The sequence below is a fragment of the Rissa tridactyla genome, chromosome 2 (genome assembly GCF_028500815.1).
Source record: "Rissa tridactyla isolate bRisTri1 chromosome 2, bRisTri1.patW.cur.20221130, whole genome shotgun sequence".
NCBI lineage: Eukaryota > Metazoa > Chordata > Aves > Charadriiformes > Laridae > Rissa > Rissa tridactyla.
The window spans coordinates 5,700,491-5,718,687 of NC_071467.1; the positions used below are offsets into that span (position 1 = coordinate 5,700,491).

Sequence of the window (18,197 nt, forward strand, 5' to 3'; positions counted from 1 at the left end):
GGGGCAAAAAGTCAGGAGGTCACCTCTCTTGTGCCTGCCCAGGCAGCCTTCTCATACGTTACGGACCCCGCTTTTGCCCTGTTGTTCAGTATTGTGACATTTCTCCTGTAAACACAGTCCCCGATCAGTTAAAAATAGAGTTGTTTTCTGCTATTTGTCCTCCTTTTCATCCAAAAAGGTGAAATGAAGAAAATGTCGACTCTTAGACAAGAAGTGCTGTATTTCATGGTATGTAGTATTGTTACTTGTCCTACACAGGCTCCCAGAGAAAATGCTTAGTCATATTTCTTTGAGGCATAGAGCCCTGATCATGGAAGAAAATTCTTCAAACAGTGTATCTAATGCTGTCAGAGGCCCTTTCATCCCCCGTAATAACTAATTCAGTAATGGAAAAAAGATTTCAGAAAGCCGCACCTGTTTTGGGGACAAGAAGAAAGTCCTGGTTTCTGCATTTGATGCTTCAGGGAAGAACGAACACACTCAGAATTGTGTTTGTGCTCTGAGTTTGGCAGGAACTCAGACAGACACTGGTTAAGAAACTGAAGAAGCTCATGGTTGGGTGAGATGAAAGAGATTGAGAGTTTCTCTTTTTTATAAATGAAAGCTGAGACACTGGACCCCATTCAGTACTCAGAGGGGGCCTACAGGAAAGATGGGGACAAACTTTTTAGCAGGTCCTGTTGCAACAGGACAAGGGGTAATGGTTTTAAACTTAAAGAGGGAAGATTCAGACTAGATATAAGGAAGAATTTTTTTATACTGAGAGTGGGGAAACACTGGCCCAGGTTGCCCAGAGAGGTGGTAGATGCCCCATCCCTGGAAACATTCCAGGTTGGACGGGGCTCTGGGCAACCTCATCTAGTTGAAGATGTCCCCGCTCATGGCACGGGGGTTGGACTAGATGGCCTTTAAAGGTGCCTTCCAACCCAAACCATTCTATGATTCTATGATTCCCTTCTGTTGTAGCTCAGTGCTGTTCTGTTGAAGCTATTAAACATGTTCCCATTATTTTTATAAACTGAGGTCATGGGCATATGATTATTTTGCTTGTTTAATGGAGGAGGCTTGAGATCTACCGTTTCCCAGCTGCTTGTTTCTGCCCCTCCGCAGGAAGATGCTCCTCTCTTCCCCAGCAGACCAAGCGGGAGAGATGGTGTGAGCATTTGTTTTCGTGCAAAGTTGGCCAGTTTAGCAAAAACTACATTCGTCAGCAGTTTAAGCTAATTGGGCTGACTGTACACCGACACTGGCAAGGAGGTGGTGACATGATTTATTGCACTGCCGAGTTGGGTGGGAGGAAGGATGGAGAACTAGCGTGTGGTTTGGCGTATCAGTAGTATATGGTAACGAACAAGTGGGAGCATCAGGTGTTACAGCAAGACAAGATACTTCTCACGCCCTGAAAATTTGGTCTGTTGTCATGCTGATGCAGAAACGACAACATTATTGGTGCTCAACTGAATGTGATTTCTCAGGGGGGAAAAAAAGCAACAACCCAAACCCCAAACCCCCTCTGCTTTCCTAAATGGAATTTCATATTAAGCCTGATGCTCAGCACATCACAATTATTCTTTTGTTTCCAGACTAAAAAGTTTCAAATCAGTTTCTGCTGCTATCTGGAAGACAGGGGATATATACAGGAATTTTCAGCATGCACATGCTGCTTCACAGTATGAATATAAATTGTTTAAAGGGTAAAAGTCACACGATTTTGTATTTCTCTTTCTGGCAGCTTGGAGTCCAGGTTAGGTGATTTATCTTGAAAGTAACGTAATGAGTGCTTATTCGTCTTTTTGCGCTTTTACTTCAATTCAATGCAGCAGTCTCTGTGACAGAAAGTCTCTGCTGGGATATACTACTTCAAAAAGCAAATTCTTTTACTGAAAATTTTAAAGGATATTGAGATATTTCCATACATTTTAAATGAAGTAAAATCTTTATTTTTAAGCACAGCTTCTAATTTGGTTAATCTTACCTTTCTATGTCTGTATTTAACAGAAAAAGTGACTTCATCAGTTATCATTTACATTTTTGTTCAGTGCGGGGTTTCGAAACATGAGATAACATGGTGGACCCCATATTATCTCCCCCATCCACTAAAATACATTGCATTCATTTATTAATTTATTATTTTTTCTCTCACTTCACAACCTGAAGTTTAGCTTAAGCCGTACTATTAAAAATTCTTAGTTCTTACCAGTGGAGTTTTTTGACTAGTTGATCAGACAGAGTTGCTTCTTGCCAAATTAAAAAAAAAAATATTAAAATTATCTTCTATGGAGATTCCTGTAACTCTCAGCAATTTGTCTTTTTCTTGTTGTTCCTGCTTTTGCCATTACTATCCTCCAGCAGTACTTTTCCCTGTATGTGTGATCATGCACTAGCTCAAGTGATTGGTAGTGGGAGATGAGGAGAAATTCATTAGTAGATGGTCATTTTGAATCAGCTCAGAAGCTATGATGAACATTTGCTCACTTCTGGCAGGTCCTCTGTGGCCCATCTGGAACAAATTAGTTTTCTTGGCACTGTGTTACTCGCACTGTAAACTCTTTGGGGCAGCGAACAGTAGCTGGCACTAGCCCTAATCTCCAACTGAGCTCCCTAAGTACAACAGCAGTATAAATAAGTAGTAATTAGTTCTAAGCAATCGCAGTCCCACATGGTAGTCTGAATCAGGGAAGGATTAGGATGGAGCTAGAAAGTTAATTTTTCATCTATCTCAGTGGAACAGAGGGGTAATGTGGGCATTTTTTTCTTGATTCCTCAGTCATGTTTTTCTAGGGTAGAAGCTTTCCGTCTTTGGTCTCCACATAAAGGATTTGGTGGAATTTTAGTAAAATCTCTTTTGACTCTGACTCGATGCAACAAGCACGTGTTCAATGGCACCCCAGACTGGCACAACGTATAAACGCGTATCTAGGCAGTTTGCCGCTAGATCGAACAACAGTACAAATTTGGTCTGGATCGCACGAGTATGGGATCTTCATGTTTCTCGCAGGTTGGCTGGATCATGCATTGCCATCAGTGGGATGGTGTGTACTTGTCAGCTACAGTAGGAAGCATCTTGCTTGCGTGCACATCTGACCAAGTCACCCTGAGCTCCCTTCACAGTCAGTGGAGTCATCAGGGTTGATGGAGTTTAGGGGATATTTTACCTCATTCTGCATTGATCAGATGAATCCTTGTGTTGAAGAGCTGGCTCAGATATAGACATCTACAGACGTTTGGGTGGATTCAATTCCAGACTGAGGCATCTGAGTGAGTTGGTGTAACCATGGATGCTGGCCAGCAAAGCTCCCATTAGTCAATGGAGGTGTGGTCTGCAGCCAGTAGAACCTGACTTACACTAACATAGACACCTGGGGTGAGATTCAGTTGCCCAAAAGGTGTCTAGCATCATTTAGGTGCTGTGGGTATCCCACCTGGCCTCCATCTACTGCCAGAAATCCTGTAAATCATCCCGTAAATCTTGCCAGCCCTGTGCAGATGTCTCAGTGCCTTAGGTCATCCCAAAACTCACGAGGTGCCTATATTTAAGCAGTTATCCTGACTCTGTAGTCTGGCCAGGTAGACCATTGTGTGTTTGCTCCACTGGCGACAATGACTAGATGTCTTCTTACTGTAGTAGGAGTTTGGATACCTAGTGTGCAGAGAGACACCTAAATGTAGGTGGTTTAACCTCAGAATTAGTCCTGTGACTGCCTCATTTCTTCCTGTGACAACCAGTTGGGTTGGATCTGGCCCTCTACTGACCTGACTGCTGCTGGTGTACTTGTGGTCTTCTGGGAATGTTTGTAGGCAGCCCCACTGGAGAGGCAGCCTTACTTTCCAAAGTTAGTTACTATTTTGGAAGAAACTTCATGTACTTTCTGCAGAGCCACTTGCATCTCAACAGCGTAAAGGTTTCAAGCTGCTTTTGCTTCCCTGATTCTTCCCCAAACCACAAGTGTTGATTAAAGTAGTGGCTGTACAAGCGGTCATACAACTGTGGATAGTCCCCAGACCATGTTGTCACGTCGTTGTCAGGTCTGTGCATGCTGCACTCAGGGAGATGTGCTGCAGGCAAAACTGGACACATACCACTACCTGCCTTGCTGGCTCTTCTCACTTTCGATGAAGAAACTGATGACTGGTGCAGAGACTTGTGCTCTGAAGACAGGAGGAAGGTGCAACCACGTAGGCAGAACTTCAAATGAGTGAAAAGACTGTTTATGCTGATGTGCCTGAAGCCACCTTACTGCTTGACAACGGCTCTGATCAATGCTGTTACAGGCATTTCTTCATGGTGCAGCTACATTCAGGAAGAAATTTTTCACTATGAAGGTGATGAGACACTGGCCCAGGTTGCCCAGAGAAGCTGTGACTGCCCCATCCCTGGAGGTGTTCAAGGCCAGGCTGGATGGGGCTTTGAGAAACCTGGTCTGGTCGGAGCTGTCCCTGCCCATGGCAGGGGCTTGGAACTGGGTGATCTTTAAGGTCCCTTCCAATCTAAACTATTCTGTGATTCTGTGTATCTATGATTAGGAAAAATGGACTGTGAGCTTGAAAATGCTATTGGTCCTGAGAAGGCTTTGTTTGCTATTTGCCTCCACTCATTGCTGGCGTTAATGCCTGCCTCTGTCCTCCTCTGGATGCAAGTCGTCATCAGTTCCAGTGAGGCGGAAATAAGGCAGACGGCCCCGGGAGGAAGGGAAGGAAGCAAGAGGGGAGATTGCTTGATGTTGTTCCGCATGTCCAGACGCAATGCCAGAGGGCAAGAACTTGTACCCAGCGAGAAGGGGAGATGCCAAGGACAGGGGTCAGGAGAACAGCTGTGGCTGCTCTGATCACTCACGTGGATGATACGATGCTGACACAAGTTTGCTGTAGGTCAGCAAAAGTGCTCAGCACCAAAGCCAAAGGGAGCCTGGGCTCTGCCAGCTCTGATATGTTGCTGCCTGTGAAGAGACAGACTCCTGTGCAGGAGCAGCGGTTTAGGCAGGTTCAGCAAAGAAGCCTGATACCCCAGAGGACTATACGGGGTGCATGTCTGCTGGCTAAAGGACCCAGCAATGAAGGTCCAGAATAACCTAGAAGAGGAGAAAACAGAAACAAACTGCTCATTCCCTTCACAGCTGAAAGCTACAGAAAACCTTCCTCACTGGAGGTGGTGGCAGGCAATTTTCAGCTCTGGCATATTCTAGAGGTCCCCCACGCCCCTGGAAACCTTTTCATAGAATCATAGAATGGTTAGAGTTGGAAGGGACCTTAAAGATCATCTAGTTCTAACCCCCCTGCCCTGGGCAGAGACACTACGCGCTAGACCAGGTTGCTCAAAGCCCCATCCAGCCTGGCCTCAAACCTTTTCTAGTGGTTTGTCTCCCCCCTCTCCTTTGCCATGGTCCAGTCATCATCTTTCTTCTTGCCTTCCTATGCAATGGCAAGGTGCCCTTCAGCAAGGGATGTCCATAGACACATTCCCAGTTAATATCCAGTTGTTAATGTCCCAGTTTACCACGCAACCACATTTTTTATACTGGATGAGAATCCTGATAACCCGCCTCGGAGCCTTAGCCTTATCTCTTCACTGTTCCAGGTGGTAACGTCCCATCGGTTCCCAATGATGTCCCTTGCAAAGATTTTCTGCCCCTGAATCCAGTCCAGTCCAGCACATCTGGACAGCTCAGTTCTTCTGGATCCAACACCAGAGTTTCTGTTGTGGTTGGGCTTGGGTCTTGGCTTGGCTGACCAATGGTATGTCACGCTGTCATTTGGAGTCAGCGCTGGACTCTGTAACATGATGGACACTAGGATGTTTGGAGATGACCAAGGAAAGGCCCATTACCAATGACTATTCAAGTAAAAAAGAAAATACATGGGCACAGGCCTACCTGTGACAGTAGGGATGACCCCATGACATATCTTGAGCTGTGCTTTCAGAGAGCAGAAGGGAACTGGTAAGATGGTCTTGGCAGAGAGAAGACCAATACTGGGGAGCATCAGGTGCCCTTTATTGGGGTCTTTTCTGCTGGGATGAAGTTGCTTTTTCACAATTTTTTTAATAAATTCTATCCAATAGAGTGGCTTTGTGCTGATTCTGTGTTTTGCATCTGCAACAACTCTAACCCAATTCAAAGCACCCTGAAACTGGATTGAACATCTTGTGGGAACTGATATTAATTCAAACATTATCACATGCTAAACAGTCATGGGCTTGTTGAAGTTAGAAATTACTTAAGTGTCTTGCTGAAATGATGGACTAAGATATATTAATTTTTGTAAAGATATGGACTGTGAATGGTTTGGGGATGAAGTGAGATATATAGATGTAGAAATAGTGTGAACTCTGTATTTAATTTGGACAAGTTAAACCAGGGTGGCTATTTCTTGTGGGATGTTTCTTGCTATACTTAATTATTTTAATGGTAGTGACTGTTAAAGATTCCTGATTAGAATTTGCAGTCAGATTGTGTCTGAATAATGAGTGGGGATGAATTTAGTTATTGCTAGATTTTTAAATGGTGTTTAACCATGTGTTTAACATGAGTACAGAGCCATGATATAGACCGTTAATATAGATGTTGGTAATTGCAGTCTGAGACAAGATGTTCCTGGATATTCAGGACATTTTGTGGGAATGTCACCTTAAACCAACTCTGTTTTGGTTTAAGTCACTGGTTTAAGTCTGTTTTGGTTTAAGTCACTCTGTTTTGGTTTAAGTCACTGATCAGTGACTCCTGAAGATCTTTATTCTGGTTTGAGCTGTGCCACAGCTTTGCTGCATGAGAGAATAATACAGGATTTAATTTTCAGCACTCCAGTTTTACCATTGCTAGAATAGGGACAAGATCTTTACTCCTTTTTGTGTGAAGGCAATACTGAGAAGTGAATCTAGAGATTCACTTTGAGATCATTTGAAGGGGCTACTGAACTGCAAAGTGCAATTATTTTGTTTTGTTGCTGGTTTAATTGTACTGATTTCCATGTTCTCTTTTCTAGGTGAAGCCGACCAAAGACTCGGTGTACTTTGGAGCACTTCTCTTTCTCTACACGGGCGATTTCTACCTGAATATCAAATTCCATGAAGACAACTGCAGCAGGGAGCTGCCTCTCTCCTGGTTCTGCCTTCCTAGTGTCCACATCCGTGCTATGGAGCCTGTGGTCCAAACTAAGCCGTAAATGTACTGTGTGCTGCTTGATTCACCACAGTGTGCAGAAATGCTTGGCACATCCTCTGCTTGACCCCAGCTTGTTTCTGTCTAACCCCAGGCCACAGTCCCTACTTTGGAGGAACAGCTGAACACTTTCTGAATTGGCTGATAGTCATTTGGGCAGCTGCTATAGCTAATTTCAGAGAGAGAGAGAGAGAGAGATTATAACTATGCTAGAGTTTTCCTCTGTTTCCAAAAAGCCTTTGAAACTGCTAATATATGCATTATACTTTCATATACTCTGTTGATATTAGTGGGTTTGAAAGGCTCTTGGGGGCTGAATTTAAGAGGGCTGAATTTAACCATGTGTTCAAGGTCTCAGTTCCAACTCAAATAATCCCATTTTAGCCTTTTTCACCAAGAGTTGTATATCTGTATGACATTCCTCCTGGCTTACGCTGGACCCATTGTATGTACCCTTGAGATGTACTTCTCTCTCAGACTTGTTCCCAGGCTTGTTCTTGCTCACTTGTTTGCTGAGTGTTTGGTGTCTTTGGTAGTAAATAGCAGTAGTGATGCTTTTTCCTGCGTTACTGAAAGTAAGAATAGCAAATGTGCCTCCAGTTATTCTTTTCCTCCCCTGAGCTCAGTGTCGCTTGCTCCCGGTAAAGTCACCGCCTTTAGTTTGGTAGATCTATGAACAAGAAAGATGGAAATGAAGAGCTGAAGAGTTTTGTCCTTGAGAAAGGAAATAAGCCAACTTTTGGGTTGCCTAGGGCTTGCCTGTGAATTTGGGCTTTCACAGTTGTGCTTTATACAATCACCATCGCTTGAAACATTTGCAGACACTTAAGGAGCCACCAGAATTAATCATCTGGTCGTTAATATCCCTCTGCATGGGTTTTTGCAAACTCTTCTGATCAGATTTCTCATGCTAATAGACTGGGCTTGATTATGTGGTTGTTTTTTTCCTCCTTTTTTTTTTTTTTAGAATGATTAAGTTTAATTATTAGGCAATTAAGGCCATGGAGTTCCTGACCATAAAAGTAGATGAATATACTGAAAAAGTAGCCTGTTGTCTTTCAGAATAATGTTTTCGTATAAAGAGTCCCGCATTTACCCCGTGTAAAGCAGGGAGATGTCTTAGCTGTATGATTAATACATTATTTCATGGACCGTATGTTTCAAACCTGTCTCAATCTTTTCTGAAATTTACAGCCTGCAGCAATTAAATTTGGTGGTAGTGGACTTTTGGGGGTGGATACACCAAGATGTGGCAGGGGGGCTCCAGTTAGCTCCAGGTATCTCTATACGTGCTAAACCTACATGCGCAACCTCTTTGCTGATTTTGTGTGTTTGTTTAGGCTTCATCCAAATGTGGGCACACCACTTCATGCCTGACCTGCTCATGCTGTAGATCGCTAGCCCAGATAGCTCATCCTGGCTCTCTGCACCACGCCTAGTTGTACTTTTAGATGTGACTGGTTTTTTTCCGTAGGAACGACGGTGCTCAAAACTCAATTCATTGCATGTTTGCAAATGACTGGAATGTATTCATCCTAAACACATTTCTGATTTGAGGGAACTATAGCTATAGCATGATAGCTGTATTTCCAGTGCGTGCAGGGTATTATCTCTAAAAAACTGTATTGTGACAATGTTATCAGTGTTTGCTCCTGAGCTGTGGTTCTGTACACAGCTTTGAATGCGAGAGTGGAAGTCTTCAGTCTCTAAACTGATGGAAATCTGAGACCGACTGAAGATTTACTTGCCATGATGTACTGCTCTGCCAGCGCCCAGCATGCAAAGTAAGAAAACTCTTCCTTCGACTTGCACGGTGGTTCTGTGCCGGAGACATTCATGGAAAGAGGGTCCAAGCTGTTGAGCTGGGCATGTTTTATGTGTTAGTAGAGCTTGGTTGACCAGTTTGTGCCATGAGGCTGAATTCTTTGTCACTACATAGGCATATACACAGAAAAAATAAGATCCCGGGAGAGCAGGAATTAAACCAGTTAATCTTCTCCGTAAAAGCTTGCTTTTGACATGTGTCTCCGTACTATGTTACACAACACTGTTGCAGCGAAATCCAAATTGGGTTTTGTTCAGTATTCCCAGCAGGTAATCTGCAGATGCTAGGAATACAGCTAAGGCTTTGTAAGGACCACATTGCATTTGCAACAAAAAATAGTGTGAAGCAGATGCTGTCGCAGTCAGGGTGTTTCAGCTTACCCAGCTAAGGGATCATTTCCTAGTTTATTTTTGAGAGCATTCTCTGAGAACAGAGGATATTGTTCCGTGAAGCCTATGCTGGGATGCAGCACTCCTGTGCCCTTTACTTTATAAAGGATGCTGATCCACAGCCTGCTGAAGCTGTTGGAATGGGAACAGGTTTTATCAGAACAAAAGCAAGCCGCGTATTTCCAATATGCCATTATAAATCTGCCATATGTGCTCATAAATATAAGTTCTTACGTGTGAGCTGACCCTTAATGTTCATTATATTGTAGACCACTCTGTCCCTTGTCAACTTTGATGCTTAGTTGCTTTTGGCATTTATGATATCTTTCCCAATTTTCTCACGCTTCTACTTGTCTTGGTGAGAGAGATGAAACACAAGAAGTTCTTCCTTCTGGGGATCATTTGTGACTTGTCCAGAAGGAGAATATTTAAGTGTCAGCGTAATTTGGAAAAGGATGAGGCGAAGGTACTTGAAATGAGAATACTGCATTGCTTTTGGTTTTCTTTTTTAGTGGAAGTTTTCACTGGGATTGCTGTCAGGATTGGTCCTTGCAGTGACTGAAAAAAAGATGATACTTTTCTGTTCTGCTCTCCTTTTTTGGAACTGAAAACTTGTTTTTATTTCTCCAAACTGCCCAGTTATTATTTTGAACATGATGAGCCAAATTGTGCATTTTTATACAGATGTAAATCTGATATGATCCCACTTGGGTGAATTAAATCATGCCTAATTTAAATCACCATTGCCGAGAGCAGACGTTGGTCCAATATATGTATGCATTGGAGAAGCATAAGTTGCATAAATTTAATTGACTGAATAAATACTTATCTTGTGTTATTTACACCTCTGCCTGTCTCTTCTGTCTATAATTCTTGGTAGTGTTCTTGTGTGCGTTTTACTGGTAATAACATACCTCTTGATGCTGCGTTCTGTGTCTGCAGGAACGTATTTGATCCTGGGACTGAAATTTCAGCTTCACTCAAATGTTCTTTTCCTAGATGAACTCAGAGCCGATGAAAGATGTATGCTCCATCATGTGACTCCCGTGTCAGCGTCCATTAACTGTCAGCTGAGGGGAGAGAGATGCACTCACATGAAAGGTTACTTATGCCCCAGTATCCTAATATTGTCATTGAGGATGGTGAGACACTCTCCCAGGTTGCCCAGAGAGGTGGTAGATGCCCCATTCCTGGAAGCATTCAAGGTCAGGCTGGATGGGACTCTGAGCAACCTCATCTAGTTGAAGATGTCTCTGCTCATGGCAGGGGGGCTGGACTACATGGTCTTTAAAGGTCCCTTCCAACCCAAACCATTCTATGATTTTCTGGTCCTTTCCATTTTCTACAGAAACAGCTCAATGGCTAGAAGGAGGAATACTTATGGAGGTGGTATGTCTGGGAAGGCTGATTGGAAGCACTTGTTTTGTGTGCAGCATCTGATGTGCAACCCTGCTTGAACTCCTTCTGTCAAACAGTCCTAGGGCTCCTGTGTTTGGGTTCCCCATCTAGAAGCTCTTAAGCTTTCCTTAGTGAGAGCCAGCTGCACTCACCCTTCCTTGGATCCTCTGGCTCTCTTCCTGGGTGTGGTACTTTGTCTCTCACTGAAATGGGACTATGCATCCATCCTACTTGCACTACGCACACTGGAATGGTGCTATCTGCCAACTCCACGAGATATTAAGCAAACCATCTACAGCTCTGGGCTTGCAGTTCAGCTGTTTGGGCACATGTGGGATTTGAAGTCTTTCCTACAGGTACATGCTCTGCAGAGGTTTGTAAATGCTAGTGCTCTTTTCTTAATACAGAAGACACATAGATCTGGACAATTTTCATGTTCAGTGTTCAATGACGTTTACTTTTGCAGGTTGGGCCATTCTGGGGCTTAGGTCAGGGTCCTTGAGTTGTCCAGCATCTTTCTATTTTAACTGTTGATTTCTCATCTCTTTCACCTCAGCGTTCCCACCAACTCGTCCTCTTACTGCTTTTCTGTTTTTCTTTAGTTGATTCCAACGGAAAGGATGAACATGTCCCTTTCTTTTCCTGTCTCTTTCCTCTGCATCTCCACAGAGTCTTCCTAACACTTAGGCCATCTACTGGGTTAAAAACTTGCTTCATACTCTATTTCAGTTGTTAAACTGGAGTTTGGCTCTTGGATCTTTTCTTAAAAGCATCTTGAGATGTTTCAGTTGAGTGGGACCTTGTTTATTTTATTACCGTCTGGTGTTGCTTGTTGGAGTGATACTTGGGCTACTACATTGACGATGCATCAGTTCCATAGCACCAATGGGACTTGTGCTGCATGTAGATGACATGTCATTTAGCATGTATTGATTATTTATTGTCCCTGCGTTCCTTGTTCAGCGAGATATCTAAGCATGTGCCTAATGTTAAGCACATTAATAGACCCACTGATTACAGCTAATTCAGTCACACATCTGCCCGGGGAACTTGCTAATAAACCTGTGTCCAGATGCACAATCTGCACCTGAAGCTACAAATTTGAGATTGAGGCCCCTGTCCTATTATGGTGCATTGGCCATCGTATTCTTGAATCACCACTGGTTCCTAGGAACCTTGGTACAAGGAGAAGACATCTCATCAAACTTGGGCACTGTCATTTTAATACATGAGGAATAGATACATAAAACAAGCCTGGGAGTACAGAAGATCCTTCCAGGCCAGTATGTCCTCAGTGTATATCTGTATCAACCACAGTAATGAACCTTGGAGGCATAAATTATGCGAACAGACTTGCTTGGGAAATCATGTTATACCCAAAGGCTGTGCCCTGTAGCTGTGTACTGGGTGAGACAGCCCTCATCCACCTCCTGCTTGCTGTTGCCCTTCCAAGGGTTCCTCTTCTAAGGGCTGGTACCAGCACAGGCTGCGCTGACGTCCTCAGCCTACCCATCTCCACATCCATAGGAAATCTCCCCAGGAACTGTTCAGAAATTACTTGGCATAAGGGAAGGTGTATGTTAACAGTGAGGAAACACAGCACCACTTTGTGATGAGGGAGCGCTGGGTCCTCTGAAGAGAAGAATTTGTTATGGCCCAATGTTCTTTGATATCATGACTGAAGAAGGGCAATTTCAGCCCCTTTTCAGCATGTGTTCAGTTTGAACAAAACAACGTAGACACTGCCAGAAAGAAATCAGCCAACTATTGAAATGGTTTAACAATGAGCATCTTGTTAATGGCTATGAGGATGTCATCACTAATCTGTGTCTGAAACAGGGCTATCCAAAGTCTGCCCGTGTTCTTACAGAACGGTCCAGCTCAATGGCCGAAGTGATGCCATGGTCCAGTTTAGGCATCTGCCACCCACCTTCTTTCCCAACAGCTCAGATCTGGAGCACAGATGCCATTCCATCCCCATTCCTTTGCCTGATTCACCTCTTCACGTGGCCACACAAGGCTGAACCCATGCAATGGGTTTGGCTGAAAAAAGGGAAAGAAGCGTCACAGGAGTGTTTTCCTTTATAGAATCACAGAATCATGGAATGGTTTGAGTTGGAAGGGACCTTAAAGATCATCTAGTTCCAAGCCCCTGCCATGGGCAGGGACACCTCCCACTAGACCAGGTTGCTCAAAACCCCATCCAGCCTGGCCTTGAGCACCTCCAGGGATGGGGCAGCCACAGCTTCTCTGGGCAACCTGGGCCAGTGTCTCACCACCCTCACAGTAAAGAATTTCTTCCTGATATCCAATCTAAATCTCCCCTCTTACAGTTCAGTGCATGTACACGCGTCTGAGGGGGTTATTGACGTGCAGCTCGATCATCGCGCAGACTTTTGAAGCCTGCAAGGTTGCAGCATCCCTCCCAGACACATTTGCAGCGCTCTTCGGGGCATAATAAATAAGCAGTGGGAGGAAGGGAGGGTCGAACTGCAGAGAGAAATGGTACAGGGCTACAACCAGTGACACCTCCGCAAGGTGCCCAAAGTTAACTGAGATGAATCAAGGCCAAATGTGTTATGTAACCACCACGACATTAAAAATAGGTTACACTGTATATTAAGATTTCATTTATAAATTGTTTATAAAGCATTCATAAATGTTAGATGTGGTAAGCACGTTATGCACACGAATGCTTTGTGTTCCAACGTTATCGATGGCTGTATATACAGCAGCTGCGGGTATTATAGATGATTAAGTCACAGCTCTAGAGACCAACGGTTCAATAGCAATATACAATAAATGATTCATCAATCACTTAAACATGTATTAAGCATTTATGTGTTCTTTATAAATGGAACCTTAATATGAAGTGTGACCTTAAGAAGTGTGAAACAGGGAACTTTTCCCCTTTCATCTTTTTTTTTTTCTTTCTAAAAAAAATTAAAATACCTCTCAAATCACCAATTTAATAATGATTGTGCTTTCCCTCACCTCTGGTTTGCAAGAGGCCACAGGCTCCTGAGAATTAAACAGGGTTCATGGAACGAGGGCGGCATTTGGATGTGCTCCCCTCTGCCTGCAAATATGTTTTGTGTCAGTTGAGGGTATGGGCTCCAGCGGTGCAGAAGGATGTCACCCCAGAAGGATGTCACCTTGCCAGCCTTTGGCCTTGCTCAGTTGGATGTCTGTGGATCCCTGGAGGAAGCACAAGAGCAAAGGATAACGTGGGTGTATAGTAAGTAAAGAGCAGGGCAGAAGAGCCGTGAAATGAGACTTGAGTAGAATAATTTAATTCATTAAACAAACTCTGCAGCCAGCTCTGTGGGCATTTGCTTGCATGGAAGATGCCGCCAGAGAAGATGTCACCATTGCAGACCAGGTAAAAGGTTTCTCTTTCCCTACCATGGCACCTGCAATGTAAAAAGAAACGTGGAGGAAGGTGTAAAGGTGTAAAGCCCGTCCATCCCATCCCAGCTCTCACTCCCTTGGAGAGCTGAGCCCCTTAAGATTCTTCTTGATTAGTGGAAGAGATCCAAGATACTCCTACCTTTCCACACTTGGCTGAAGTCCTGGCCAGGGCTATGTCTTTACAAGTCTCTTGAGGAGGGCACTGCAGGGACCTGGCCCAGGTCTGTAGCATTTGAATTGTATATAGATATTATCCACCTCCATGTGGTGTCAGAACAAAGCCCTTGGATAATGAGCATTTAAATTTAGCACAAAAGTAAGACAAAATACATGCAAATGCTTTGGGATATTATTTTTCAACACAAATATTGGGTAAATCTACCAGATTTTCCCAATTGCATAGCTCTCCAAATGTTGCTGCTGTTGATTTAAATATAAATTCTGTCCTTTAAAGCTTGTGGTCAGTCCATACTGGGGGCTTGAGGTCACACAAACTCTGTTGGGAGAAACAACAGGAGGGATCAGTGATGTTATTAACACAAGCCTCTTTATTTAAAACCACTGGATATGAACAGGAGCCACATGATGAGCTGCTGTGATTTACAGGGCGGTCCTCTGTGCTCCGCAGGAAATCCATGGGGAGAAAGGGGCTCTGTGAGGTAGGAATCCAGCCACCTTTAAGCAAACACCCACCCTGCATCAGAAAAGTCATGTTTCCAACCCAAAATGCCTGTTTTTTTACCAGGGGCTATAAGGGAGAGGGTGAGGTGATTGGCTGAGATGGAGACATCCACTTACCAGACCTCTGCATTTGCGTGAGGTAAATCCCTCTGCCCTATCCCATCAAATGTGGATGAAGTTAGCGAATGTGTTTAAAATTTTAAAGGGACCCAGGGAGACACTTCTGCATGCAAACACCTCATTTCTGTGGAGGTGGGCTAGAGCAGAAACCTTTTGCTCCCAATCCAGGATACAATTCCACAGGGGCCAGGTTCATACACGGGCTCTTCAGCGCTGCTGTGCTACAAATACCAGCACTGCGGCTCATTCCCAGTATTTTTCCTTTTCGCTGTGCACACCATCGGCCAGGTGCACCATGACCTTCCGGGCGAGCAGGGCATCACGCGGTATGTCAGCGAGGAGCCACATGACGGGGAAATACAGATCTCCTGGGGACCACCGATGTATAAACGTCCAGGGGAAGAGGGAAACCTGCTGCAGCTTTATCTTGGCTTTGTGCAAACCTGCTCTGATGAGACCCTCGGCTGAGAGGCGTTTTAAGCTGTTACCAAATGAACGCGGTCATATTTTCCTTCTCTCTTTTCCCCGCGCCCCTTGCTGCGCTGTAGATAAGGGGGCAGTGTTTTGGCAGCTGGGAGGTGATGCTCTGTCTGTTTGCACATAGAGGATGCTAATGGAAATGTGCCACCCATCACCGTTACTGGGGTTTAGCTCGCCTCTGCTTATCATGCTGGGGACATCGGCTGGTTCTTTTGGTGGCGATGCAAAGAGCAGCGATTGCCGGGCACAGATCATAGACCAGGCAGACGACTGCGTTCAGAACTCAAAGAGCCCCTGCGTCAGCCTTGCTTACCACTCTGTTGTAAGGCCCGGCTCCAAACCTCTTTTTTCCCCCTGCCTCTTTAGATTTTCAATTTCCAGGAATTTTTTTCTGATGTCAGATTTATTTATTTTGTAATCCCTCGCTCTCCTTTGTGTCACTTTTCTGCAACTAGACCATACCGTTTTGTCCGTTTGACCTACCCTTGGTTTCTGGGTTTGGAGCCGTCAGAGAGGGTCTGTGCCAGGGTCTGTACTGCAGATGAAGTCCTCATCTCTGTTTTCAAGTGCATCCTTCATCTGCTCAAGGCTCGTCCACCTCCTGCCCTGCTCTGCTGCCTGCCTTATTTCAAGGTTAGGGACTGGGAGAAGAGCCCTGCCTGGCTGGGGTCTCTTCAGACCTGGCATATCTGGTTTGAATTAGCCCATGATATTGTTGTCCACTCTTGCCTTATTTATCAGTCCTCCCGCTGGCTCTCAAACAACACCCAGGCCAGACTCTGTTCTGGCAACCTGGGTGCATTGGAGAGGAGGGAGGAGGAAAGGAGATTTAGTATCACCTTACAATCTCCTGTAAAATCTTTGTTTTGTTGCTTAGTGACAACATCTTTATTCACAGTCCCAGTGCTACATGTAAAATACTGAATGCAAAGCGCTGCCGTGCAGTAAGAAGTTAAGCTTCGCTAAATGCCACGTCTCCCTGCTCGGCGATGTGGCTCCCAGCTCCTCTTCCAAACACTGAAGGGCACATCAGGACCTAGCACTGCAGGTTGGCACTGGATGCACCAGCTCCATGGCAGTGTGGCGGGGCGGGGAATTTGAGGCAACTGCCTCACACGTGTAGACACGGCCTCGCTTAGCTCAACCCAAAGTTTATTTTTATTACACAATCTTTCCCAGGAGGAAACACTTCAGCAGCTCTATTTCTCACTTCCACCTGAAGATATAAAGATGACTCCTGACTGTTTTCAAGCCTCTGTCTTGGTGATACTATAATTCACATTAAGAGAGGAGGCCCTGGAGCTACAGGCGGTCCAGCCCCACGGTGACAGCCACAGTGTGTACCAACCCGAAGGACTTGAGCAAGGGAGCACACTGCACAGCCATACGCCCTTCCTTCCGCTTTTGAACCTTGAGCACCTTGTACACCTTGTGCTTGTGGGTCCAACAAAGGCAATATAGAATAGAATGGGATGGGATGGAATGGCATGGAATGGCATGGAATGGGACAGAATAGAATAGAATAGAATAGAATAGAAAATAGAATATTTCAGTTGGAAGGGACTACAACTATGATCCAGTCCAACTGCCTGACCCCTTCAGGGCTGACCAAAAGTCAGAGCATGTTATTGAGGTCATTATCCAAATGCCTCTTAAACACTGACAAGCATCAGGCATCAACCACCTCTCTAGGAAGCCTGTTTCAGTGTTTGACCACCCTTTCAGTAAAGAAATATCCCACACACACACCCCAAAACCAAGTAATCTGAATTGGCAACAGGAGATGAGTGAGGATCGGGCCACCCTCTCCATAACAGACGGTGGCAGAGAAGTGGAGAGGGTTTTCTGGGCCTCAGAATCTCTCTGGTAGGAACAATTAGCAGGCCTTCATTTGTCACTCTGACAAAGTGAAGCTGGGAGACATGGATCTGGCCTCTGGCTTGTAACCCACCTTGTTACCAGTAACTGGACGTACAAGATAAACCATAACCGAAACAGTGGCAAAATCCCCCAGCTGCATCAGAGAGGAGAGCTCGGGGATGAATGCCTGGTTCAATCGAAATGAAGTGGCTGCTGTATGAAAATGCATATTTCATGGACTACCTCCGACTGACAATGCACCAAATATATTTCGGACGGTCTGCCTTGCTTGTAAACTCTGCCTAATCGACTCCAGGGACTGAAGTGGTTGCAGCAGCCTTGGCTACACCAACACAATATTCCATTTTTGTCTTGTTTCGTACCGTGAGGCAGCACACTCTCAGCTGAAAGCTGCATTTGCTATTCTTATAACAAAAGAAAGATCTCGTCTTGTTTTAGGTGAAGTCTCCATTTGCATTAAGAATGCCCAGGGGATGCGGATACACGAACACACTTTATCCGAGGGAAATGCTGAGCAGGGTTCCTAGTAAGCTCCATCTCATCTGTCTCAGGAAAAAAATAAAAAGCCAAGTCAGGGCTGTAGCAACACAGTCGGCCTTTTTTTTATCTGCCATGCCGGGCAGCAAAGCCGCACCTGCAATGGTGCACAGGAGTGCTGTAACAGCGAGAACATGCCTCTGGAATGGATTCAGAGATAATAAGAAATCATCTTAATGCGACTGTTGAATGTACAAGGGATCCAGTAATAGTTATCACAGGTACACTTTCATTAACTCCCTTTAATTTAAAAGCTCAGTGTTTGCAGCGATCTTATATGGGATAGAAAAAGTTAAATCAAATAGAAAAAATCCCACTGAA

The 18,197-nt window shown here is 44.6% G+C and overlaps 1 protein-coding gene across 3 annotated transcripts in view; it reads left to right on the top strand.

The window, feature by feature from the left end:
* TRAPPC9 (trafficking protein particle complex subunit 9) overlaps positions 1-10,212 on the top strand; it is a 538,771-nt gene extending 528,559 nt beyond the window's left edge. For all 3 annotated transcript variants that reach the window (XM_054191250.1, XM_054191249.1, XM_054191251.1), the window contains one exon: positions 6,979-10,212. In XM_054191250.1, the coding sequence (XP_054047225.1) occupies positions 6,979-7,158 (180 nt within the window). In that variant the 3' untranslated portion in view covers positions 7,159-10,212. The remainder of the gene's footprint in view (positions 1-6,978) is intronic.
* The last annotated feature ends 7,985 nt before the right edge of the window (positions 10,213-18,197 follow it).